This window comes from Limanda limanda, chromosome 3 (assembly GCF_963576545.1).
Source record: "Limanda limanda chromosome 3, fLimLim1.1, whole genome shotgun sequence".
Lineage (NCBI taxonomy): Eukaryota > Metazoa > Chordata > Actinopteri > Pleuronectiformes > Pleuronectidae > Limanda > Limanda limanda.
In genome coordinates this window covers 33,750,640-33,776,764 of record NC_083638.1, presented here as the reverse complement: position 1 = coordinate 33,776,764, position 26,125 = coordinate 33,750,640, and the positions used below count along the sequence as shown (strand labels likewise).

Genomic DNA, 26,125 nt, shown 5'->3' with positions numbered 1-26,125 from the left:
CATGATGTTTAAATGCAGCCTCTTAAACTCTGCAGAGAATCAAACAAACACTAAGTACACTTCTTGTACTGATCAGGTCCTGATAACTTGGGATGAATGTTTCTTAGTTAAAGTGAGAGCAGGTCAGCAGGAGTGCAGGAGGAAACTCCAGCTCTGTACAAACCAACCTTCTGATCATTGAGCAGCTTTGGACCAGAGAGACACTGTATTTCCACAGTTTGTTTCCACTGTTGTTCAACAAATTAACTTATTGGCTGCTTCACGCGCACAAGCTGCTCCTGCTCCTCGTATCTGAGTCTGTGTCACTGTGAGAATAAGTGGGGACGGTGCAAAATGTCTTCCTGTAGTCAGGGAATCCAAAGCAGGGGGGCGCTGGAGAGAGCCCTTTTAAGTTAATTAAAAACCTTGTCCATCTCCTCTATCCAGTGTACTGTGGTCGGCACAGTCTGCAGTCTGGCAGTGCACACCTTTAAGTTCATGGCAGCTTACTAGTTGATTCAGTGTCTAGAATGATTCGCCATTCCCGAGAAAGAGAGCATTTAATTTTTTTCTTAGGTGGATGCATATTGTTCAACACTAATACTCACGCAACAAAAGATGCGGTCAGCACGTTTTTCAAAATATCCAACCTCTAGCAAGCAGATCTGTAGCTTAGCCAGGATTGGTCTTTGACCACATTTAGGAAGTCTCTTCAACAGCAAAATTAACCAAAGGTCAATTTATGCCTCTCCGTTTTTTCTATTACGGACAGATAAGACCGCCCTATCCGTCGTGAAACGCCCTCTCCGAGTGCTTCGGACAGCTTTTCGTACACGTCTGATTTTTCTAACTATCCGTCTTCATGTTGGAGACCCGACGGACCGCTCTTGGCTGTGATTGATCCGCGAACGACATCATTTCCGTATGACGTCATTTCCGTATTTCCGGACCTCAAACTTCCTGTTTACTTGTAGCAACAAACACGAACACAACTATGATTCTACGATTAATGTGACGTGTGTGTTAAGCCAGCGGAGTTGTCCGGCTGACGGTGGCTCGTTAGAGCACTGAGGGCATGTGTGCACGGTCACAGACGGTTATAACGAGCTTTCAAAACGGCGCTAGCAGGCTAGGCTAGCCACCATGCTAACTGCGGTGGTAACAGTGCAAGAACCCGCCGTCACGACTTTAATTCCACTTCTATCATGACACTGTTTCTATAATACCGTCAGGTTAGAAGCAAACACTGGATAGTAGTTGTTAGTGCCGGGAGTCCCTGCTGACTGTGTGTGGAAGCTGGGGGGGAGCTAGCTCCGGGTAGCTTCTAGCTACATGTAGCCTCAAGCAGATTCAAGCTGTGGAATCAGCAACACAGTTCGGAAACAAGACCGGGGAACCGCTGCGCTAAGAAACGATTACATCAGCATCTTGACACGCTGGGTGTCACTTTATTTAGTTCTGTTAGTTGCCATGGTTCAGTGTGTGGGACGCAAGCTAACATGTAAACAGAGACACGTGGACTTCTTCTTCCCAAATGGGGTAGGCTTCTCTGAGCTCGTCTTCCGTTGCGCCCCACCTATGGGTTTGGCGATGAATTTTTTCCGACGGACTGTGTCGGAGAAGTAAAAATCAAAAAGACTCTTTGCCCCCCGCTGAGACCTCTCCGAGAAACGGACACGTAGTAGTATATAAGAGCCTTAAGAGCGACAAGTGTTCCTCGACATTGAGACTATCAACAGGTCATTAGCATTCGGCAGGAGTGTGCTGCCACCAGGCGGGCGCAGGTCATTAGGTCTCGTTTTACCCCTGCTGCATACACCACCAGACTTTTCCTGAACAAGTACAAGTGCTGGCTCTTTGTGTGGTAGTAAGATAAATCTGTGCTCAAATTGACAATTGAATAATACTTTGATTCCAGCAGCAATGAAGTCATTTATTTGGATGGGGTGGCTGTTGTAGCATAAAAAAGCTGTGAGGTGAGAAACTTGTTTTGTATTAAAAAATGCATTAGTTAACACTGCAAGACAGGTCTCATTGCAAACATATATTAAAGGGCTTGAAGGTGAGGAATAGAATTTTAAAATTCTATTCTAGAGTTAACCGGGAGCCAGTGTAGCGAAGCTTATACAGGAGAAATGTGGTGTCTTTTCTTGGTTCTTGTCAGGACACGTGCTGCAGCATTATGGACATGCTTTAACGACTTACTGTTGGACCCTGATAATAATGAATTACAATAATCAAGTCTGGATGTAACAAAAGCATGGACTAGTTTTCCTGCATCTTTTTGAGAAAGGACATGTCTGATTTTTGAGATATTACGCAAGTGGAAGAAGGCGGTCCTAGAAATTAGTTTTAAGTGAGAATTAAAGGACAAATCAGAATCGAAGATAACTCCCGAGTTCCTGACTGCTTCATTGGAAGCTAAGGCAAGGTCGTCTTGCGCAGCTATATCATTAGATAATGTATCTCCAATGTTTTTAGGGCCAAGTATTAGAACCTCTGTTTTATCTGATTTTAATAGGAGAAAATTGCGGGTAATCCAGGTTTTTATGTCCTTGAGACATGCTTGGAGTTTAGTAAATTGATTAATTTGTTCAGGTTTTATTGACAAGTATAACTGGATGTCATCCGCACTGCAGTCAAAATTTACTGAGTGTGTCCTGATAATGTTTCCTAGTGGAAGCATATATAATGAGATTAAAATGGGGCCGAGCACAGAGCCCTGTGGAACACCTTGGGTAACTTTGGTGTTCACAGATGACTCATCATTAATTTGCACAAATTGGAATCGATCTGAAAAATATGATTTAAACCAGTTTAGGGCGGTTCCTTTAATGCAGAGGTCACCAACGTTTTTGAGACTGAGAGCTACTTCGAAGGTACTGAGTAGTAGGAAGGGCTACTTGTTTGATACAAACTTCCTGAATAACAAATTTGTACAGATCATCTTTCAATAACAATAAAAATATATGTGAAGAGACTTTCTGATCACTTCAATATTAATTATTCCTCACAATAATTATTTTACAATGATTTCCACAACAATGATGGTAGGAAACAGATTTATTAAAACAGGCAACATTTATTTCTGTTAATCTGTTTCAACATTTAAAAGTCATAGGCAACACATCTCTGATATTTTTGTAAATATCTTTCTTGACAGTTTTGTACAAAGAAAGCACATTTGTAGCATTTTGTTCAAAATCACATCTGTTATTTTTTTTTACAAATTATCACTTCTAAACATGTTAAGGAAATCATTAACTGTCATATCTTCAAATCATGACAATCAATGACACACATGGCTCAAGTTGATCAAAGTCACAAAACCTGTTTTCAAACTCTTGCCCTAGTCTGTTTATGACTTGAAAGTACTTTTCTGCAGCTTTGTCAAAAGCTACAGATGCAGAAGCATTGTCATTCAAAACTGACTGTACGGAGGGAAAGTGCTGCACTTTTTTTCTCTGTAAATGACCAGAGAAAAGGTTCATCTTAGCTCTAAATGCGTTTACAGCACTTATCATGTCAGCGAAAGTCTTACCTTTGCCTTGCAGCTCACAGTTAAAATGGTTCAGTTTCCTAGTGATGTCCATTAAAAATGCAAAGTCAAGTATCCACTCAGTATCCTCCAGAAGCGAAGCGTCTTCCCCTTTCGATTGCATGAACTGTTTGATTTCGCCCAAAAGTGACAAAAAACGCTGCAAAATTTGTCCCCTGCTGAGCCATCGGATTTCTGTGTGTGGTAACAGGTCACAATATGTCCGGTGTTGTTTGGCTTTGGAGTGGATGCCATTTATGATCTTCACGACAGGAGTCATCACATGATCAAAGCCGATTACTTTTGCACATAGCGCCTGCTGGTGAATGATGCAGTGGTAATGTAGAAATGTTGGGAAGTCTGGGTCACCTTTACATTGCGCAATGAAGCCTGCATGCCGGGAGCCCCATCTGTTGTCACCGACACCAGCTTTTCTAATGGTACCTTTTTCTCCACGAAGAACCTCTTCATCGCGTTGTAGATGTCAATTCCCCTCGTTGTCTTCAGGGGCTGAAGTGTCAGGACTTCTTCTTTTGTGGAGAAATCATCAAACACAAGGACCCATCGTATGCCCATTTTACCACAGTTGATATGGTTCCTTGGGGTCTTGATGAAATGTCTGTAACATACTTGGGCAAAATACCACAAGGATCATTTAAAACAGCACCCCTTTTACCCTGTCTAAAACAGCCCTCGTCAGATTGACCTGTTTTAAGTGCCCCCCCCCCCCCCCTCCTTCACGAGATACAAGTGCCTAGATTTTAAAGCTATCCATTACCTCTGTAGAAATATGGCTACTGGAGACAAAGATACAATCTTGCAACTAGGGCTGCAACTAACGAATTGCTCTTATTTAGCAAACAGCTTTTAAATTTAGCTTGAGGTTGTTCGAGGCATGTGATGACTGAAAATAAAGGCAATAAATATGGATCCTTCATTCAAAAAAAATGTCTTTTAATAAACTTTGTTGCATATAAGGGTACTGCTGACACAAAAGCAAAGACAAATCAAGTTTTTGTCCATTTAAAACCAAGCACAGGCAAAGTGCTAATAAAACAAATAAATTAAAAATCAAGTACTCATTTTTCCTGTTAACAAAAATGACAGGGAAAGTAACAGCAATAAAAACATCAACAAACTAAACTACAGTCTTCTTCTGACTAAATAATTGTGATTAAAAAAATACGTTTGTCAGGCAATAGGATAACATAACGCTTTTAAACTCGTTAATAAAAAGTTGAAACCATATTTTTGAAATGGATGCTAGAATCCTGCGCGCAGGTATATACGTGTATATATAATATCTGACAGAGGCGAGTCCGCATCGTCTCCGTTACGATACGGTGCGCGATGCTGCTGCAGCGGAGGCCGCCATCGGACCGTGTTTTGACGCTATTGCACATGCGCAACTTTCAGAGATAGGAAGGGAGCGAGATGGCTCACTCCTCAGCTGCTTTCATCAGCACCTCCGGTAAAACGACGTTTAGTTCCGCTGCGCGGCACGAAAAACACGTGCTATGACGTAACCAACGAATCATCGACTAGTAAATTCGTCGGCGACTATTCCTGTCATCGATTTTTGTCGACGACGTCGACTAATCGTTGCACCCCTACTTGCAACCATATCGTTTTGAACCAGAGTCAGGTGGGCCGAAGCCTGGCTGCGAGAGCCACAGCTCCCAGCGCAGCTCTGCAGTGGGAGCTGAAGCTGTCGCAGCAGCAGCATCCTTCCACACTGTTGAGTCAACGTTTAGAGGTGTCCCGGGGATCTCCGCCTTACGGAGCCCCCCAGGGGACACGGGGGGAAAATAATGATGTGTGAAAAAAAAAAAAAAAAAGGACAGACTTTCTCGAGATCTCGAGATACTTTCTGACTGCTGGTCTGTCATGGGAGACTGTGTGTGTGGGTGCTTGTCTCTGTTCCTCTTAAAACTGATAATCACATGTATTTTTTAGTTATTATCCGATGATGACCGATCATGACTTCGGATCGCTCCGTCACTTTAACGCTGACGGTCCTGTACTGTGCACGTCACGTTACCTCTTGTGTGGAGCTGGGAACTACGTGCACATGGTGTTTAAACATGTGTTTCATGAGCTCAAACAAACACAAAGTAAACATCAGTCCTGTAGGTGTCCTAATAACTTGTGATCAGTGCTGGTGTTTATTGTTAAAGTGTAAAGTGAGCGCGGGACAGAGGGATGTGAGGCGGAAGCAAACTCCGACACACACAGGACGACCGGACTTTTAATGAGCGTCTGTTCTGATCCTGGAGCAGCGCTGGTTATAATTATTCAGCGGCAACACATCGCTAAGGTAATGAACGGAGCAGATAACATGGATCGATCCTGTTATGTCTCTGTATCGATGCACAGTCGCCCACTTCCGCGAGTAAGGCGGCTATCCCCGCAGCCGGTCAGCCTCGGCTTCCCTGCTCTGTGGCGCCCCGCCGGATGTACATTGTCCTAAACTTTCTCGAGATCTCTAGAAAGTCTGTCCTTTTTTTTTTTTCTTTCACCCATCATTTTTCCCCCCCGTGTCCCCTGGGGGGCTCCGTACCGCCTCGACGATCAGCATGTTTATGTGGCCACATAGATGTCTGACGGGTAGCTAGCGTTAGCCGGGGAGCCGGGCCGGTGGAGCCCGGGGAGCACCCAGGCTAGTTTACCCCTGAAACGCCAAAACTGGGTGATTAGATAATGAGTGAATTTTAATTTTTCTGTTAACTATCCCTCTCCTATGTCGCCATAACCAGACGACAGAAACAATCCTTAATAAAAAAATTATTTAATATGGATCTGTTAACAAGGGTTTTTTTTTATGAACATTACTGTAGCCAGCCACCAGGGGACAATCAAGATACTTTGACTTCACTTTTCGGGAGTCATCATGCCATCCATCATCATATACAGTTAATGGTGCAGCCATTAGACAGATCACAGTTAGATTTTCATTGGAAAATTTACTTTATTTGATATATTATTCATTCATCATATCATATATTATCAATTTTAGTATCATCTAATTTAATTCCTTTTGGGATATTGTATTTTCTTTAGTCATGGAAAACGAGGTTCCTAGTCACCACATTGTCAATAGATTTCGCTAACAATTACTCCACAATGCAGTATGGAAGAAGTCCAGAGTAAAAGATATGATTTTTTCCTGTTCATTATTTATTAAAAAAGGTTTACACTCTCCAATGTTCAGAAAAAGTTTCTTTATTCCGTCCATTGTGGCAGCAGCTGGAGACACTCTGACTCTCAAATAAGCTGATTCAGCCCCTTCCCAGCTCACTATAAGCCCAGTCTGCTCTGATTGGCCAGCAGGTATATTCTCTTGTGATTGTCAACCTTTTCCCTGGGTTATCGCAAGTGTCACGCTTATTAGGAATGAGTGAAAGTCGTGTACATGCTAATGCCGGCTGAGTAGCCGAGCCGCTAAAGATGGAAATACACATTGATAAACAACAATAGCGAATTTCGAACCGTACCAGTTTGACACTGACAGGGACAGAAAGGAGACAGTAGTCCCGAAATACAACCAAGACTGGAGCAGGATGTTTCAGAGTGATAAGTAGCATTGTTACTCTGCAATATCTCTCCGTGACATATCTCCTGAAAGCCTGAATTTAATCTTACTGCATTTTTGTGCTTTTGTGGAAACTGCCAGAGATTGCGCACAGAGGTTGAAATCATCTGCTGCAAAGAAATATATGAAAGGTATCGCTATCTTACAGCTACTACAAGCAATTCTAAATTATGTTGCTAACTACCTGGTAACAAGCACACACCGTAAGTAAAGAACAACTTTGTTAGTTTTATTAAATTGCACTAATGTTGCTTGTGTTTGAAAGTGATTGTGATTTTTGAGTTTGTTTGGATTCTGGACTTGACGCAAAAAAATTTCATTACAAATTTGACGGTAAAACATATGATTCTTGTTTGATCATTATTGTTATAGGCATTTGAGGTGCTTCATAATTATTAACCGCATAGCCTTTTATACTCTTTCATCTTGTATACCATACCTGCCTATATACTTGTGCCAGTCTAATATGCATGTGTTATGTTTACGTTTATTTCAAAATCGTTTGACTAATGTTTGAATATAATGTACACCCTTGTGCACTTATTCTTTGTCTCTTTACATTAAGAACTTTTCTCTACAAACAATATTTGAATAGTTAAAGTTGTATATTATTTGCATATTTTCTGTATTTAAATTCTTATTCTAACACCTTTTTTATTCTCTTGTCTATCTCAGTCTCGCTGTCTGCTGCTGTAATAACTCTTTTTTCCCGAAATGTGATCAATGAAGTCTAATCTTAATACTTACATATGTGATGAGATACAACTGCAAAACTTTTAACAGCAATTAATTCAAACCACAGGGTCAATCCAGTAGGGCTGCAACTAACGACTATTCTGATAGTCGATTAGTCTCCCATTATTGAAACGATTAATCAACTAATTGGATTACGAATGACACAAATTCTCAATTGCTCTTATTTAGCAAACAGCTTTTAAATTTAGCTTGAGGTTGTTCGAGGCATGTGATGACTGAAAATAAAGACAATAAAGATCGATACTTCATTAAAACTAAAAATATTTTAATAAACTGGTACGTGATGCAACAGACGCCGCCATTGGTCCATGTTTTGTCGCTATTGCACATGCGCGACTTTCAGAGATAGGAAGGAAGCGAGATGGCTCACTCCTCAGCTACTTCCATCAGTACCTACGGTAAAACAACATTTAGTTCAGCTTCACGGCAAGAAAAACACGCGCTATGACGGAACCAACGATTCGTCAACGAGTAAATTCGTCGGCGACTATTTTTGTCATCGATTTTTGTTGACGACGTCAACTAATCATTGCAACCCTAATTTCCAGGCACCTCTGAAACCTCGCCTTCCACAGATTCAACAAAGCTCGGGGTATTTGTGGCGCTTGCATGACTCCCTGGGTGTCTGCCCCTGATTTAGAGGTGCTGTCGCCGGGCTGTGTGCCCAAATCAGAAAGACTTGTTTATGTTTATTTATTCCAAGTCATATCATCGCAATATTTACAAGATCGCATATTGTATGTTTTCCTAATATTGTGCAGCGCTAGTATGTAATGTTATTAAGAATCATCAATCTGGTTTAATTCTACATTTCATTGTAAAGTGGCACTACATTTGATTGAAGTTAACAAACACGCTTCACAATAACATAAGCAAACTACGTTTGCTGAATTAGCTGAGGGCTAATTGCAGTGCACAAGATCATGCTAAAGTGACTAAAGATAGTGATTAAAGATGGCAACTAGGGCCGCAAAGCAGCACTGTGTGGGCCAGAGTACTTTTAAACTCTGGACCTGATGCGGCGAGTTTTGTGTATCATCGCGACACGTTGAAATTCAACGCCACGCCTCTAACACGTGTTGAACGAAAACTCACAGTTTCCATATGACCGTATCATCAATGCCTTGAGACCCTTCTGACAAAGTTTGACATGGTTTCGGTCAATGGACGAGGAGGAGTACACCAAAGTGTAAGACGTGCTAAAAACGACATTTCCTGTTGCCACAAGGGGGCACTTTGATTTTAGATTATGATTTCTGTTCAAATGTCATAAGGCCGAGACTCTTGTCATACATTTCAAGTTTGGAGTAGATTGGACCTTGTATGTCCGAGAAAGCACCCAAAAAAATCTCTATATATATATATTATAATAATAATTTAAATTTCAATAGGGCCTTCACACAGTCGTGCTCCAGCCCTAATAATCATTTCAATTTCAATAGAGACTTCGCACTGACAGAGCTCGGGCCCTAAAAATACTATGAAAGTTACAGGGGCCACAATTTCAGAAATAATCCATGGAAAGGTCTGTAGTCTGGTTTCTAAGCACATGTTTACACCTGGCCAACCACTTGCAGCATGGTTTTGTGGGCAGGTGAGCTGTGAGGAGAGGCGGTTACATAAGGTAATAGCACCAGTTGAACCAGGATTACTTTAAAAAATAAGGCTTATTTGATCATGAGGAAAATGTAATTAAAACTTACATCAGTCACCATGTAAATAATCCACCAGAGTCATGTGACCTGACCAGTGTGAGTTTTCCAAATAAACCAGTGTTAATTTACTCTTAATATTTATGCCACTACATCTGCAGTTGAACAATTACTCCTCCTTGGCCCAACTAAGAAATCCATTACTAGTTTTTACAATGTCTTAAGCCAGACTGATGAGATAAATGAGATAAATCTATACCAAGGTGAACTTGGTATAGATATTGATGGGGATAAGTGGACTAAGATATGGACTCAAACAAAGAAAATATCTGTGTGTAACCGTGCCATATTGCTGCAATTTAAGATTGTGCACCGTTTACAAATCTCTCCTAACAAAAGACATCCAATGAACTCTCAACTCTCACCTACATGTTTTAAATGTAAAATCTCAGTGGGCACCTATACTCATTGTATCTGGTCATGTCCTAAAATACAAGCACATTGGATGGGTGTTTTGCAATATTTGGAAAAAATATTTGGTGTGGTGTTGCACATGGACCCTCTTTCATTAATCCTGGGCTACACCAGTCAGGATACTATTGTGGATGCCAATGCTGCCAGACTGTATAATATCCTCACATATGCAGCAAGGAAGAATATCTTTTTGTCTTGGATAAGCGACAAACCCCCCACTAAATCGAACTGGCACAAGATAATTATGGAATGTTTTCCCCTTGAGTACCTGACCTGTCTGCTTCACTCTTCATAGGGACAGTTTATGAACATTTGGACTCCATATCTTCACTTTTCCAGCTCCACAGTGGCTTCAGTGCTCTCGAATGTTGTCCTTGGCTAGCCTTAGTCTCTTTATCTTTATCTTGTTGTCATTGCACTGATTGGGTGAATGTGAGTTGTAAGTATGTATAGACTGTCTAGACCAGGGGTCTTCAACGTTTTTCAGGCCAAGGACCCAAAACAGGTGGAGAGATGGAGCAGGGACCCCCTACTATATATATTGTATAAAATTGTGTTTTATATTAAACTGGGCATAGTGCCATTTATAAACATAACTACCCTGATATTGTGCATTCAATACTAAGCTATTCAAATATTACACGGGTTCATTTATTCATGTTTTTAATTTAAACATGTGCAAGGTACAGAGTGGCCATGCCACTGCCATTTATAAACAAACATTGGGTACGGAAAGTATTCAGACCCCTTTACATTTTTCACTGTTTTATTGCAGCCATTTGCTAAAATCAAAAAAGTTCATTTTATTTCTCATCAATGAACACTCAGCAGCTCATCTTGACAGAAAAAAACAGAAATGTAGAAATTTTTGCAAATTTATTAAAGAAGAAAAACTGAAATATCACATGGTCATAAGTATTCAGACCCTTTGCTCAGTATTGAGTAGAAGCACCCTTTTGAGCTAATACAGCCATGAGTCTTCTTGGGAATGATGCAAAAAGTTTTTCACACCTGGATTAGGGGATCCTCTGCCATTCTTCCTTGCAGATCCTCTCCAGTTCCGTCAGATTGGATGGTGAACGTTGGTGGACAGCCATTTTCAGGTCTCTCCAGAGATGGTCAATTGGGTTTAGGTCAGGGCTCTGGCTGGGCCAGTCAAGAATGGTCATAGAGTTGTTCCGAAGCCACTCCTTTGTTATTTTAGCTGTCTGCTTAGGGTCATTGCCTTGTTGGAAGGTGAACCTTCGGCCCAGTCTGAGGTCCAGAGCACTCTGGAAGAGGTTTTCTTCCAGGATATCTCTGTACTTGGCCGCATTCATCTTTACTTCAATTGCAACCAGTCCTCCTGTCCCTGCAGCTGAAATACACCCCCATAGCATGATGCTGCCACCACCATGTTCCACTGTTGGGATTGTATTGGGCAGGTGATGAGCAGTGCCTGGTTTTCTCCACACATACCGCTTAGAATTAACACCAACAAGTTCAATCTTGGTCTCATCAGACCAGAGAATCTAATTTCTCATAGTCTGGGAGTCCTTCATGTGTTTTTTGGCAAACTCTATGCGGGCTTTCATATGTCTTGCACTGAGGAGAGGCTTACGTCGGGCCACTCTGCCATAAAGACCCGACTGGTGGAGGGCTGCAGTGATAATTGACTTTGTGGAACTTTCTCCCATCTCCCTACTGCATCTCTGGAGCGCAGCCACAGTGATCTTTGGGTTCTTCTTTACCTCTCTCACCAAGGCTCTTCTCCCACGATTGCTCAGTTTGGCTGGACGGCCAGGTCTAGGAAGAGTTCTGGTCGTCCCAAACTTCTTCCATTTAAGGATTATGGAGGCCACTGTGCTTTAGGAACCTTGAGTGCTGCAGAAATTCTTTTGTAACCTTGGCCAGATCTGTGCCTTGCCACAATTCTGTCTCTGAGCTCCTTGGGCAGTTCCTTCGACCTCATGATTCTCATTTGCTCTGATATGCACTGTGAGCTGTAAGGTCTTATACACCGCGTTCCACATTATTATGCAGATTACACTTTGCTCAGATCTTCCTAACTAGTAATGCACAGCCAGTCAGTATATTTTTCAAGTCATCAACTGTTAGAGTATAATTCAAATTTTATTGAACAAACCTCCCAATGATAACAGTATTTTTTTCAAAAATAAAAAACTCAAAATGCAGTGTTCCAAATTATTATGCAGAGTCTCTTAGTTTCTGAGTTTCAAGATATTTTATAGGTTGTAAAGAACTAAAAATTGTCATTTGTTGAATTTGCAGCATTAAGAGGTCATATTTACTGAAATCAAATAAAGGTTTTAATCAAAAACATCTTAACAGGTCAAGTTACATGTCAACATAGGACCCCTTCTTTGATATCACCTTCACAATTCTTGCATCCATAGAACTTGTGAGTTCTTTGATAGTTTCTGCTATAATGTCGTGCAGGATGCCATAATAGCCTCCCAGAGCACCTGCTTGGATGTGAACTGCCTTCCACCCACATAGATATTTTGCTTGATGATGCTCCAAAGGTTCTCAATAGGGTTAAGGTCAGGGGAAGATGGGGGCCACACCATGAGTTTCTCTCCTTTTATGCCCATAGCAGCCAATGCCCCAGAGGTATTCTTTGCAGCATGAGATGGTGCATTGTCATGCATGAATATGATTTTGCTTTGGAAGGCACGGTTCTTCTTTTTGTACCACGGAAGAAAGTGGTCAGTCAGAAACTCTACGTACTTTGCCGGGGTCATTTTCACACCGTCAGGGACCCTGAAGGGGCCGACCAGCTCTCTCCCCATGATTCCGGCCCAAAACATGACTCTGCCACCTCCTTGTTGACATCTCAGCCTTGTTGGGACATGGTGGCCATTCACCAACCATCCTCTACTCCATCCATCAGGACCATCAAGGGTTGCACGGCACTCATCCGTAAACAAAACAGTTTGGAACTTAGTCTTTAAGTAGTCCTGAGCCCACTGCAACCTTTTTTGCTTGTGAGCTTGGTTTAGAGGAACGAATAACAGGTTTAAGGACACTTGCAAACCTCTTGAGCATCCTTCATCTTGAAGTTAGAAAGACTCCAGAGGCACCAGCGGCTTCAAACACCTGTTTGCTGCTATTCAATGGCATTTTAGTGGCTGCCCTCCTAACCCTACGCATTTGTTTGGCAGAAATCTTCCTTATTTTGCCTTTGTCTGAACGAACCCGCTTGTGCTGTGAATCAGTGACAAATTTCTTCACCGTCCGATGATCACGCGCAATTCTTTTGGAAATATCCAATGTTGTGATACCTTGACCAAGGAATTGCACTATTTGCTGCTTTTCAGCAGCACAGAGATCCTTTTTCTTCCCTATTTTGCCTGAAACATGTAGCTCGCTTAATAATGTGGAACATCCTTCTTAAGTAGTTTTCCTTTGATTGGGCTCACCTGGCCGACTAATTATCACAGGTGTCTGAGATTGATTTCAATCATCCAAATAGCCCTGAGACTCAATACCATCCATGAGTTTAATTCAAAAACTAAAAAATGAATGTTTTTGACCCTTATATCCAATTTGCATAATAATGTGGAACGCGGTGTATAGACAGGTGTGTGCCTTTCCTAATCAAGTCCAATCAGTTTAACTAAACACAGCTGGATTCCAATGAAAGAGTAGAACCAGCTCAAGGAGGATCAGAAGAAATGGACAGCATGTGAGTTAAATACGAGTGTCACAGCAAAGGGTCTGAATACTTATGACCATGTGGTATTTCAGTTTTTCTTTCTTAATGAATTTGCAAAAATTTCTACATTTCAGTTTTTTCTGTCAAGGTGGGGTGCTGAGTTTACATTAATGAGAAATAAAATGAACTTCCCTGGGTTCAACTGCAATGAAACAAAGAGTGAAATATTTAAAGGGGTCTGAATACTTTCCGTACCCACTGTTCATATTGCATACAACACTGACCTATTAAAGCAATTTACAGATTCATTTTTTTATTTTAAACATACATTTAGAAGAGACAGTGAATCCTCAAGCTATCTGTGGATGGCACACATACTCCCACATTAGTGAGATGTCAGACCCTGATGGGTAGCACACAACTTATCTAATCTTGGATGGATGGAGGTTGTCAGGCAGAGGGTCAAATCAGCCTCACAATATGTTGGATGCATGTTAATGTGTATTGAAAGACATTTAAATTCGTGAAATTATTAAAAATTTAAAAAATTGTCTAATCAACCAAAGATTTTGCGACCCCCCTGCAGTACCCCTGCAGACCCCCTATTGAAGACCTCTGGTCTAGACCAATGTTGTACTGAGTGTTGTTTTATTGTTGTTATGTCAATATATAAAAAGCTCAATAAACATATTTGTAAAAAAAAAAAAAACAGTGTTAATTGTGTTTCCAGCTGCAGTATCCTGTCTACTGGGATCTCATGGAGTTCTGTGATGGTTTCAGGAGGCTTCTGGATCACCTGCAACTTGATAAAGTAAGAGTACCTTTCTTTCTGTTAGCCAAAATGTATGTGTGTTTGTGTGTACATTAGAAGGTAAATTAAACAATTAACCACATTCTCTACACAGGAACATTTCATGAATCAAATAAAAAAAAATAGTCAACTCAAACTTATCAACCAATACAAAAATATTCACACACATGTTGAAAACAGAAATTTGCAAATTCAGGGGTTTCACTGTCATAACACAGGTGCAGCGCGAAGAACAAAATAAATGGAAAAACACAGATGACATTTCTCTACCACCCTGCAAGAGAAAACTATGGTGGCTCAACAGGGTCACAACAATTATTGGTTATATAACCCTAACCCTGATTATTATTTGGGCAGGTGCAGCAACAGCTGCGAGGACCCTTTTGGTATTGCTCCGATTTTAATTAGGGCCCAAGCAGCAACAGATAAAAGGACCCTATTGGGATTGTTCCGATTTGCTTTACTATTATTTCCTGTTGCCACCAGGGGGCGCTGTGATTTTAAATTGTGATTTCTGTGCAGATGTCATCAGGCCAGGACTCTCATCTAGTTTGGAGTAGATTAGGCCATATATGTCCGAGATACAACAACCTTGTTGTGATGGTGTGTAATCACATTTTTATGCCACGGTCCCACCGTGTGACGAAAACTAAAATATCTAAGTAGGTTTAATCTCCATCTTGTTAAGATGATACTCACCAAAGTTTGGTGAGTTTTTAATTATGTTTAGGCCCTTAAAAAGCCAATTTGTTTGGCAGACAATATTCACTAGATGCGGCCGCAGATAGCGATTGGGCAAAATGGCCCCGTGTTGCGAGCATTTTGCACACTGTGGGAAGGATTCGTTTCACTTCCTGCATCCGGCATGCAAAGCTGAGCCATGCACACCAATCCCACACATCATGGTCTACTCCTTCAAGTGCAGACCACACGGTGAAAATTTGATGTAAATTGAATTAAGGTTGTAAAACAAGGCTCACTTCCTGTTGCCAATAGGTGACACTATCACTATCGCTACATACAGACTAATAGATCTATTCAGGTCGGGGCTGAGATGAAGCCTGAGCAATTTGGGGCAGATTGGACAATGCACAGTGGAGTAACAACAACTTAAATTTCATGCTGATCAGTAGGTGGCGCTATCACTAGTACTACATACAGACTGACGCGGGGTTTAAACCGGACGCAGAAGTGCCGCGCAGCGCCAAGAAAAGCCAGGCGCCTCCTTTCCGCCCCACTGTTAGTGCTGTTAACATCGGGGTAAACTGTCTTAAAGAAAAGTAGCACAAAAAATAATAAAGGCCTAACAAAAATATGTGACAGGCGACATTAAACAGTTACATTTAACATTACCATCTTCTGTGCCAATAGTGGAATTTATTTAAAAACAATGCAAATAGAGGCTCACCGTCCATTAGGGTGACACGTGATGGGCCCAACCCTGGCTGTAAGTCTTCTAAATATTGGGCCGTAAACTCTGTGGGTGACTGTCTTGGCAATTTTCTATTAATGAATCACAAAGTCGTACAGTTGTCTTTCGGTAAGTTAAATTCTACATCTGCAGATGGACTCGAAGTACAATCATAGATTCAAAGAGCAAAGAACACTCCTGAACGCTGTCTTCTTATAACGCATAGCTCCCTCTCACAGAGGAGCAGAAGATATTCATTACATTCTTTGTTCTTTTATTAGGGTGGGGCACATCCTGGCCCTATTTACAATACAAAGACCCCTGGACCCATCTACTCAGACCCCTTGAGTGAACCCTGCAGTGAACCATTTTCCCAGAGACACTCAAGGTTTCAGGAAGCCATAAACATTTAAGTTCCTTGAGCAACACTTGTAAACCTTAAGTTAACTCACAGAAACACATCTATTCATCCATTCTTCTACATATATGTCGGTTCTTCCATTAGTCATTACCCAAGATCAGAATTTCCATCAGTCACAAATTCTCACATCCAGGCTTCACCTGGAGCGTGTTTACAAACCTTCATACATTTGCTCAAAGATTTAACTGTAGCAGAAAGCATATCATAAGCTTGAGGGCTAGTTAGCTGGTCTTCGTGCTCCTTAGCCAAGTGCTCCAGGTCCAAATTACTGTCACCTTGACTCTTTCAAATAATGATAAATGTGTGTTTGGTGATGATAAAACCCTCTCTTGTCATTGAACTTCAAGGTCCATCTTTTCGGGGCGTCCTTAGGAGGATTCTTGGCTCAGAAGTTTACAGAGTGCACACACAAGTCTCCCCGAGTACACTCACTGATCCTGTGTAATTCATTCAGCGACACCTCCATCTTTAACCAGATGTGGACAGCTAACAGGTGGTGCTTGATGACTACTTCACACTGAGAACTTCTGCATGTTTAGATTCGTCATTAATGTTTTATTTCCACATTTCTCCTCAGCTTTTGGTTGATGCCAGCTTTCATGTTAAAGAAGATTGTGCTGGGGAATTTTGCTAAAGGACCTGTGGATCCTAAAATGGCAGATGCAATTGACTTCATGGTTGACAGGGTAAGTGGAAATGATAGCCGTCTTAAACTACTGTGTCGCTACAGTTTACAGAAACATTAAGCTACATATTAGCATAACCCATGGAAAATGATATTCAATCAGAACTGTAGAATTTAGAAAAGAGCACACATGCCTCTGATTCAGGCTGCTTCAAGCTTTCATGAATCCTCATTAGAAGTATGTGTTAATGTGTATGGTGTTGTGATTATTACACCGTAAGTGTGACACCATTAAATATTGTCACGCTTAAGGCCTTTGGGCATTCAATAAATTTGGTTATCATAAAGATATTGAATTGCTGGTTAGGGGCGCCCGCCATTTGCTTCAGAGGTGTGAAGACGGACAGTTTCCTATCAAACTACAAAAGGACAAAAAGTCAAGTTTATGAAAAAAATAAGGAGAACAAACTCTTAAATTTTAGCAGTTTGTATATATTTAAACAAACTAGTTCTGCTCAAGCACTTAATGCTCTCTTCTTCTTTTAGCAACTTTCTTCCTAATCCCACAGTTGTTAACACGCTATTCAGATCTAAGAGTTACTTAGCAGTTAGCAATGGCTTCTCTCTGTAGTTTAGCTCTTACCGTAATTTTGGGATTGTGCACCCGTCTTTTCCGCTTCGACTGGGCCCGCGGATCTACTTTCCAACGCATTCATCCTCTCCTCCATGGGAACAGTGTTGTGACGACTTCAGCAAGTTTTTTACAACGAAAGCATAGTCGTTCATCGAACCGAGCAAAACACAAGCCGGTAGTTTCTTGTTTGCGGGAGAGAGACGCTTCATTCACGAGGCTGTAATTGGACAAGCCCTCTAATGTGATGACGTTAACTACTGACGTATCTTCACGAATTGACGTTTTCACAAGCTGAGTGTGACGTTTTCAGAGTAAAACTTCACTAATTACTAGGGCTGGGCAACGATTAAAAGTTTTAATCGCGATTAATCGCATGATTTCCCTGATTAATCACGATTAATCGCATTTGTATACGCAAAATCCAATAATGAATTAAAAAGTAGTGTATAGCGCAATTTTATTTTCAATGTTCTGCCATATGAACGAAAGTGCCATAACATTTGTTGTGCAAACACTTTTAACATCAGCATTTAATACAGTAGCAGTTAAATAAAATATTCAGTGTAAATCTCAACTTAACAATGTTATCAAAGCAAATACAAAAGTAAAGGTCAATGCCACTGCCAGGGCATTAATGTTATCCTCTTCGTTATGAAAAATGTATACTCCTCCCTGCGTCTAACGTAGTCTGCTGAAGCCTCGCTCCGCTCACTGTTTCGTTGAGTGATTTGCTGATATCAACTGTGTGTTTTGCATTAAAGTGATATTTTAGACTGGAAGTACTCCGGTGATAAGAAAATTCACCTTGGCAGTGGCTACAAATTACTTTGGTTCTGTCGACTCCGCCGTCTGGAAGAACTTTAAAATGAAAATGGCCATGTAAAAGCTCCGTACCCTTATCCATGGTTGTTTATCCGCCAATTATTTTCTTTTTTCCGGTTCCGCAGCAGTCAGCAACAGACTTTCACAAAATAAAAGCCTGACTTTCACAATAAAACAATAAATAATCAAACCTGAGTTAATGCGAGATAAAATAATTAATCGAGTTAACTCATCACTTGAGTTAACTCGATTAAAACGAGTTAACTTGCCCAGCCCTACTAATTACCTTTTTACTTTTGAAGCAGCGGCTATAACTGTTTTTAAATTGTGATTTTCATTTACATGGAGCCATTTCCTTTTCGGCATCTTATCTTTTCACTTAAAGGGGATATATTATGAAAATTCCACTTTTGTAGTGTTTTTACACGTTAATTTGGGTATCTGGCATGTCTACCTACCCAAAAACTCTGGAAAAAAACAACTCCCGCAATTTGTTATGGTTCCTCTTAGTCAGAAATGTCATGCTTGAGTGACTGCGAATGAGCTTCCGTATCCTCGTAGCCTCTTTCTTAATGAGTCTCTCATGCAGCTTACTCCGTGTGTGTCTCTCTGCCATGTGTCTCCCTGTGGCAGCTCTGCTGCTGCCTTGTGAATCCAGGTTAATTGGAGTTAATTGGCAAACTAATCTCAGCTGTAACATTCAACTCCCTCGGCTCAACTTGAGGTGCTCTCTTTTCCGCCTCCATATATTATGAATAGTAACTAGACTTGCAAGCAGGTATGACCAGGCCCTTGCCATGTGACATCGGGGAAGTTACGCGACCGCGAGAAAATGCCAACCAAGAGGCACTTGCTTGGAACTCAAAGGGAAGGATGTTCGTGTGTCCAGGTTATTCCATTGAAATATGAAACAAAAGGACTACTTTCAGTTTACAGTAGGTAGCATTTATTAAGATTGGAGCTTATGCAGCGACGTTACAACCAATCCTGTTTGTTAGCATTTCAAAGGTCATTCCATCGCCGTTCAATGTAAAGGCTTAAGTGTCACAACTTGCCGTCACCAGTGTCTCAAGGCTTCCCTGACTAATTGTGAGGTGGATCAAATGAAAAAGCTAGGCGTAGCATGTCAAAGTATAAAACATGGTACTTCCAGTCACAGCTAAGGTGTGCTGGGACTATTGTTGTATATTTGGGCGGGACCTTTATCACACATGTGGAGTTTGACAGTGATTGGAGCAAAAACATGTAAGTTACAGGTACTTGAAGTTGCATGGCAAGATATAGAATTTCTCCGTCACGCCATGGACACATCCCTCATGAAAACTCACAAGTTTCATTGAGTGAAATCATCAACTTTTTTAGGCATGACCAAATTTCACATGTATCGGGTAAACGGAAAGTGGCAAGAGGATTTTTTTGTGGGTTTGGGCATGATTCACATTCCTCTAGAAACTTGAAAACTAAAGATCATTTTCTCTCTGTATTCTGTACAATGTTTATCTTTCTATGTCACAAACGTATTTCCAACACTTCCAAAGTAGTAAAAGCACTCCAGCGTTTTACTTTCTGAATCCATTAATTTGTTCTAACAGGGCTTTGATTGTTATTGCACAACCGAAAGATGCACCTCTTCATACCGTAGTGCCCTGCTGTTTATTTTAGACCATAATTTGACTTGTATTGAAGGAAAAGGCACTACATGTACCAGCCGCTCCGCTGCCAGTAGCAGACATACTGCCAGTGTGAACAACAGACAACCGACACAAATTTTGAGGCAATTAATTTATAAGAAGAAGAAGAATCATGGCAACAACAATAAGGACCTCGAACTGTCATTGCTGTGGATCTACCTAGAGGATGTTCAGGTCGGGACCTTTGCCATACATGTGAAGATTGAGGCAAATCAGGCAATACATTTTCCCAGCAAATTATAGAAATTTGCAGCCATGCTTCGGATACACCCTCTGATGAAAACGAGAAGTGCTCAGTGCATGATTGGAGTTCTCTCAGCAGTCTAGGCCTACAGCAGCATAACTAAGGGATGGTTAGCATAACTAAAGGACTCTTATATTTTATATATAAAATGTCCTCCCAGGGAGGGCAGGCGGCAAAAAGTCTGCACTGTTAGAAAGCAGAAGGTGTACACACATTTCCAGGTGAAATTGGTACACCATTTGTAGCTCTTCGGTACATATCCTTTTTGTATGAATCCTAAGTACTGTTTTATAAATGATGCCCCAGCTCAGGCAATTTGAGTGCAACAAACATTCCACATTAGGCAAGGTGTATGTATTATTCATCCACAAGTTCTGATCATCAAATATGAGTGAATTAACTGAATTTTGCTTTTAATGTAAATTATATTGTCTAACTATTTCATAGATTTTATTTAGGTGAAAGGATGTCGCAGCTTCTTGCAATGTTGTCATCAGTGAATCTTTTAGTGAGTTGGAGGACACAGACGTCATCAGCTGGATGCACCTGAGTGGGTTCAGTTTTACAGTGAAAAACAAAAAAAGCTATGAAGTCATGACTTAGAAGGCTGAATTGGCTTATCATGTCAACATGTTGACATATACTTACATAAAAACATGTTTGACTTGCATTGAGATTATTTTGTAAACCCATCACACTTCAGGATATCTGTCTTTCTCTCTGTCCCTGTGTGTTGTAGTTGGAGAGTCTGAACCAAAGTGAGTTAGCATCACGGCTAACACTCAACTGTCAAAACTCTTATGTGGAGCCTCACAAAATAAAAGAAGTTGCCGTCACAATTATAGATGTAAGTAAAATGAAGTACAACTTCCTGTCTGTTTCTAAAACTATAACCTGATTTATACTTTTTCTCTGTGATTGTTGTTCAGGTGTTTGATCAGAGCGCTCTGTCTCTCGAGGCCAAGGAGGAGATGTATAAACTGTATCCTAATGCCAGACGAGCTCATCTGAAAACAGGAGGAAACTTCCCGTACCTGTGTAGGAGCGCAGAGGTCAACCTCTATATACAGGTCGAGTCAATTCCCCTTCAAAGGGTTGAGACAGTTCTTCCCTACATATTTTTCCTTTATCAGGATGCTTGGTGTTTTATTTAAAGAATTAAAGAAATACATGTGAATGCAGCCCATTTTCAGCAGTAGTCGATTCAGCAGGGGGATATCTTTTTTTCCATCTTAAATCCCATGTTTAGATCCAAACTAACAGTGAATGCATTTACTAACCAAAACTGTGTGTCTACATAGCCTCATTCTGGGTTGAGTTCTGAAGGGCCAGACCCCTATTGTTTTTACTGCAGTTTATTTTTCCTATTATTTGGTGTCTGCCGCCTCAGCACAAATTCCCGTGAGATGGAATGAGCTCAATCTGCCACATGGTGGTGCTATGACATTTGACAGGCCACGCCCTCACATAATTTGTCCGATTTACTTGAAATTTCACTAACGAGTCCACTTCAATGTCCTCTTAAAAGATGGCTCTTGGAGCATAACTGTCCCAATGATGGATTTTATATAATTAGCATAAATTCAGTACAAAGCATTGTGAGACTGAAATATACATTTCTATAAGTTCCTATTGAGCTGCTTCTTTTTATTGAGCTGCTTACTGTCATTCAGCAGCTTTCTGTTGTCGGCTGTGGCTGAGGGTGAAGAGTGATAGTCCTCAGTCCAGATCGTCAGTTGTGCGTCCCAGCCCATTCATTTTTATGAACACACTTTTAGTGCGCTTAGTTATGGTATGAAAGGCAGAAGTTGAGCTGACCCGAGAGTGTGAACTGGAAAAACCTTTTGATTTGAAAAGGGAACTGCACTCATTTGAACTACCTGTGTGTAACAATAATAATGAAATGACCAAAATATTCTTCACCAGTTTGAGCATCTGTGTTCTTTAGTAGAAATGGTAAATGGTCTGCATTTATATAGCTCCATTCTAGTCTTGATTACCATTCTAGTCAGAATATGAGTCTGATACTGCTCCATTGGGCTGTGATTATGGGGCGTGTTTCAACCGAACCAGGAAAAAAAAAGCCTCTTAGCTCAATTGGATAGACCTACAACCAATCAGAGCAACGTAGTATGTGACGTATGTTAAGCGTGCTCCTCGTGCACGCCGAGTTGCATCGCCGTGATGCCCATTTCGGTCGCCTCTTTCACTTGGTCCTCCATGAGTGCGACCAAAGGAGAAACCACAATGACCACTGGGTTTTCATTGTGTCCCATCTTCTTCGCGACCATCGGGGCCAGCTGATAAATTAAACTTTTTTCGAATCCCGTAGGAACTACGGCAAAAACATCTTTTCGATCTACAAATGCCTTGATCGCGTTTCTCTGTTCCTCTTTCAAAATGAATGCGCTGTCGATTTCTTCTAAAAAACAGACTCAATGGCAGCATCTACACATCTCAAATCTAATCAAATCAAAGTTTATTGTCACATGCACCAATGACAGTGTCATCGGAGCAGTGAAATTCTTGTGACATGACAGGCAACATCTACGCAGTAGACAGGCTTTTTGCAAACATTTTTAAAAAATGACATACTATATAACATATAACATAAAACATATAACCTATAGCAGAACGAAGCAGCAACATATCAAAATGAAGCAGCAGATTGCAAAAGAAGCAGCAGTAAGTGTTCACATATTTAAAAAAATTACATACTATATAACATATAACATAAAACATATAACCTATAGCAGAACAAAGCAGCAACATATCAAAATGAAGCAGCAGATTGCAAAAAGAAGCAGCAGTAAGTGTTCACCGGGTGAAGGAGTGGGGAATATTAAATTAAATACTATAAATATGAGTATGTGTAGTAAGTGTATTTGTATGGGTGGTGGAGCAGAATGTGCATGGTAACTGTTCAGAGGGTCAGTGTTGATTGTTCAAAAGCCTTACGGCCTCTCCAGCTCTCCAGCGGCAGGCATGTTTGTTGAAAACGAATTCAACCCAATCGCTCTTTGGTGGCGTGGTTGATAACGTTACTGTTGATCATCTGTTCATCTTCGTATAAAGCCCGCCCTGACAATTTGATTGGTCCGAACAGCTTCTATTCGGGCATAGTTTCTCCCCAATGGAGCAATGCCAGACCGCTCTTCCCGACTTCAAATGTTGTGGGCGGGGCTAAGTTCGTCTGGCACCCAGGCTAACTCGAGTTTTACAGTGCAGTATTGCCATTCACACACACACACTTATTATACAGTGCATCTATGTGCAGCCCTTTCTCTGTCGCATATCACACACTAGTGGCACTGCTGTTAGGGATAGGTTGGGGCTCAAACAGGTTTAGGCATACCGAATGGAGACTGAAACCGCCACCCTTTTGGTTTGTGGATTCAATTCAATTTAATTTGTATAGCGCCAAATCATAATATACATTATCTAAAGGCTCTTTACATAGAAGGTCAAGACCTTATATTGTAAAGAGAAACCCAAACAGTTGCCACAATGCGCAGCACTTCGGCAACTGTGGAGAGAAAAAACACCTCTAGGAGAACCAGACTCAATTATTATCTGCCTCGACCAGTTGGGGTGATCAGGGAAAATGGGGAGGAGAGGAGAGATGATTGTAAAAGAGGGAAGAGAAGAGAGAGATAGAGGGGGAGAGGGAGAGAGAGAGGAGAGATGGACCGGGAACACTAGTGCACAATCAGGTTTCAGCTCTGACTACTAATAAAGAAAACAATATGAATGTAAAGATGTTATTAATGATAGCAGCAACTATTCGTATAATAATTAATTAATAATTAGTATTATTGTTAATAATAATCATATTAATGATAATTGTTCTTATCCTACAGCTCTGGGTACTAGTACTAATTAACTATAGTGCTCTTGTCCTGATCACAGATAATTAAGGTAAAAAGATCATATAGAAAACAAGTAACTTCTTGCACCCATCCCTAGCACGTGTATGCTGAAGGCTTGGCAGGTGCTGCCTTGAGTTGCTAGATTATTTCCAACAAATATTAACTCTTTGAATCACTGAATTATAAAGAATCCTGACTCTTAAGGTTTTTTTTTCTTCCTCAAATATTCAGATTTACCCTTCCTGACTCATTGAGACTGTAGCACTTTATGTCTAGTATGAGATATTGTTTTAACTTTTTAAATGATATCACTTGTTTATGTTCAGATTCACCTTCGGCAGTTCCACGGGACAAGATATGCTGCTATCAGTCCTGAAATGGTGAGCGCCGAGGAGCTGGAGGTGCAGGAGAGTCATCTGAGCAGTAACCAGGAATCTGAAGATGTCCAATGAGACGTTTACCTGATAGTTTTTTCATTATAAATATTTTCAGCATTTTCTGTCCTATTCAGATTATTATCCAGATTTTCTACAGAACTCAATATTTAACCATCAAGTCAAATGAGAATATTATTGTTTGACAGATGAAGCATATTTTGATAATGAGTACTTATGAGCCTTATGTGGACTTACACTTGTATTCATATATTGCCTGAACTGGTTTGTGTGTTAAACACATACTGTGGTTCATCTTGCCAGCAGTAAAACAGTTAAACAGATAAATTAACATTTAAAATGCAGATATGTATATCTGAAAGTCTGTTCAAATCAGTGATACTATATTTCCCCCATTCATTTTTCACCTTAACAGTAACAATCTGAATTTCACATGTTGTGCAGTTGTTAATTTCACCGAGATGAGCTGATTTATGTTTGTCAAACTGGTTGTTATGATGAAAATAAATAATGTGATACAGCTGTAATGTTATTGATGATAGCAGCACCAGTTGGTTTTAGTGATAATGATCAAATTACAGTTTGCCTCCAAGGGCTTAACAAGGTGTGGCATCCCCTGTCCTTAAAGGGATAGATTAAAGAAAAATAAAAATTCACCTATTATCTACTCACCACTATGTCAATGGAGGGGTGAGTGAAGCGTTTGAGACCACAAAGCAATTTTGGAGTTTCAGGGGTTTAACAGCATTGCAGCCAAATCCAATACAATTGAAGTAATTCAACATTTTTTTAAAAAAAGGAGAAAACTAGGGCTGCGAGCAGCTCTGTGCAGGCCCGAGGACTTTCGAACTCTGGGCTTGAAGCTGCTGCGGGGAGTGCGGACAGGGACAGGGCGAAACAGAACTGCGTTGTGCATTTAATATGCACAGATGGAAAGATAAACACGTCACTTCCTGCATCTGTCATGCAGCGCTGGACCAAGCCCACAAATCACGCATTACGACCACCCAGTGAACATTTTACATTTTATTACAGAGTCATAGATATGTTCAGGCCGGGACTCTGATCCAGCGTTTGCAATTTGGGGCTGATTGAACAATGTACAGTGGAGTTACAACAATTTCATTTTCATGCTGTTCAGTGGTTAGACATGAGTTAATATTGAAATATAGAGTTGTTCAGGCCTGGACTCTAATCATGTTAGACAACTTTGAGGCTGATTGGACAATGCACAGTGGGGTTATGATGACTTTGTCTCCTTTGGCGAAGGATCAACCTTCGCTGCACCTCGATGTTTACACAGAAGAAGGTATTGTGTCTTGTCTGAGCTTATTTTAGCTGTATATTGTAAAGCAGCCAGGAGCAGTGCATCAAAGTATAAAATATCTGTCTTCCTTTCGGCAGCAGGTGGTGCTGTAATAATGAGTCAATATTGACATGATCTGATCAGGTCGGGACTGTGATCGTGTGAACGGAGTTTGATGCTGATTGGACAATGTACAGAGGAGTAATAACAAATACCCTCTTTTTTGGCAAATCCTCAAAATTTGACA

At 40.8% G+C, this 26,125-nt stretch overlaps 1 protein-coding gene across 1 annotated transcript in view; it reads left to right on the top strand.

The window, feature by feature from the left end:
• The window catches only part of spg21 (SPG21 abhydrolase domain containing, maspardin), a 35,930-nt gene extending 10,826 nt beyond the window's left edge, over positions 1 to 25,104 (top strand). Inside the window, exons 4-9 of the mRNA XM_061068705.1 lie at positions 14,380 to 14,460; positions 16,640 to 16,785; positions 16,870 to 16,978; positions 21,048 to 21,155; positions 21,238 to 21,378; positions 24,504 to 25,104. Of these exons, the coding sequence (XP_060924688.1) occupies positions 14,380 to 14,460; positions 16,640 to 16,785; positions 16,870 to 16,978; positions 21,048 to 21,155; positions 21,238 to 21,378; positions 24,504 to 24,629 (711 nt within the window). The 3' untranslated portion in view covers positions 24,630 to 25,104. The remainder of the gene's footprint in view (positions 1 to 14,379; positions 14,461 to 16,639; positions 16,786 to 16,869; positions 16,979 to 21,047; positions 21,156 to 21,237; positions 21,379 to 24,503) is intronic.
• The last annotated feature ends 1,021 nt before the right edge of the window (positions 25,105 to 26,125 follow it).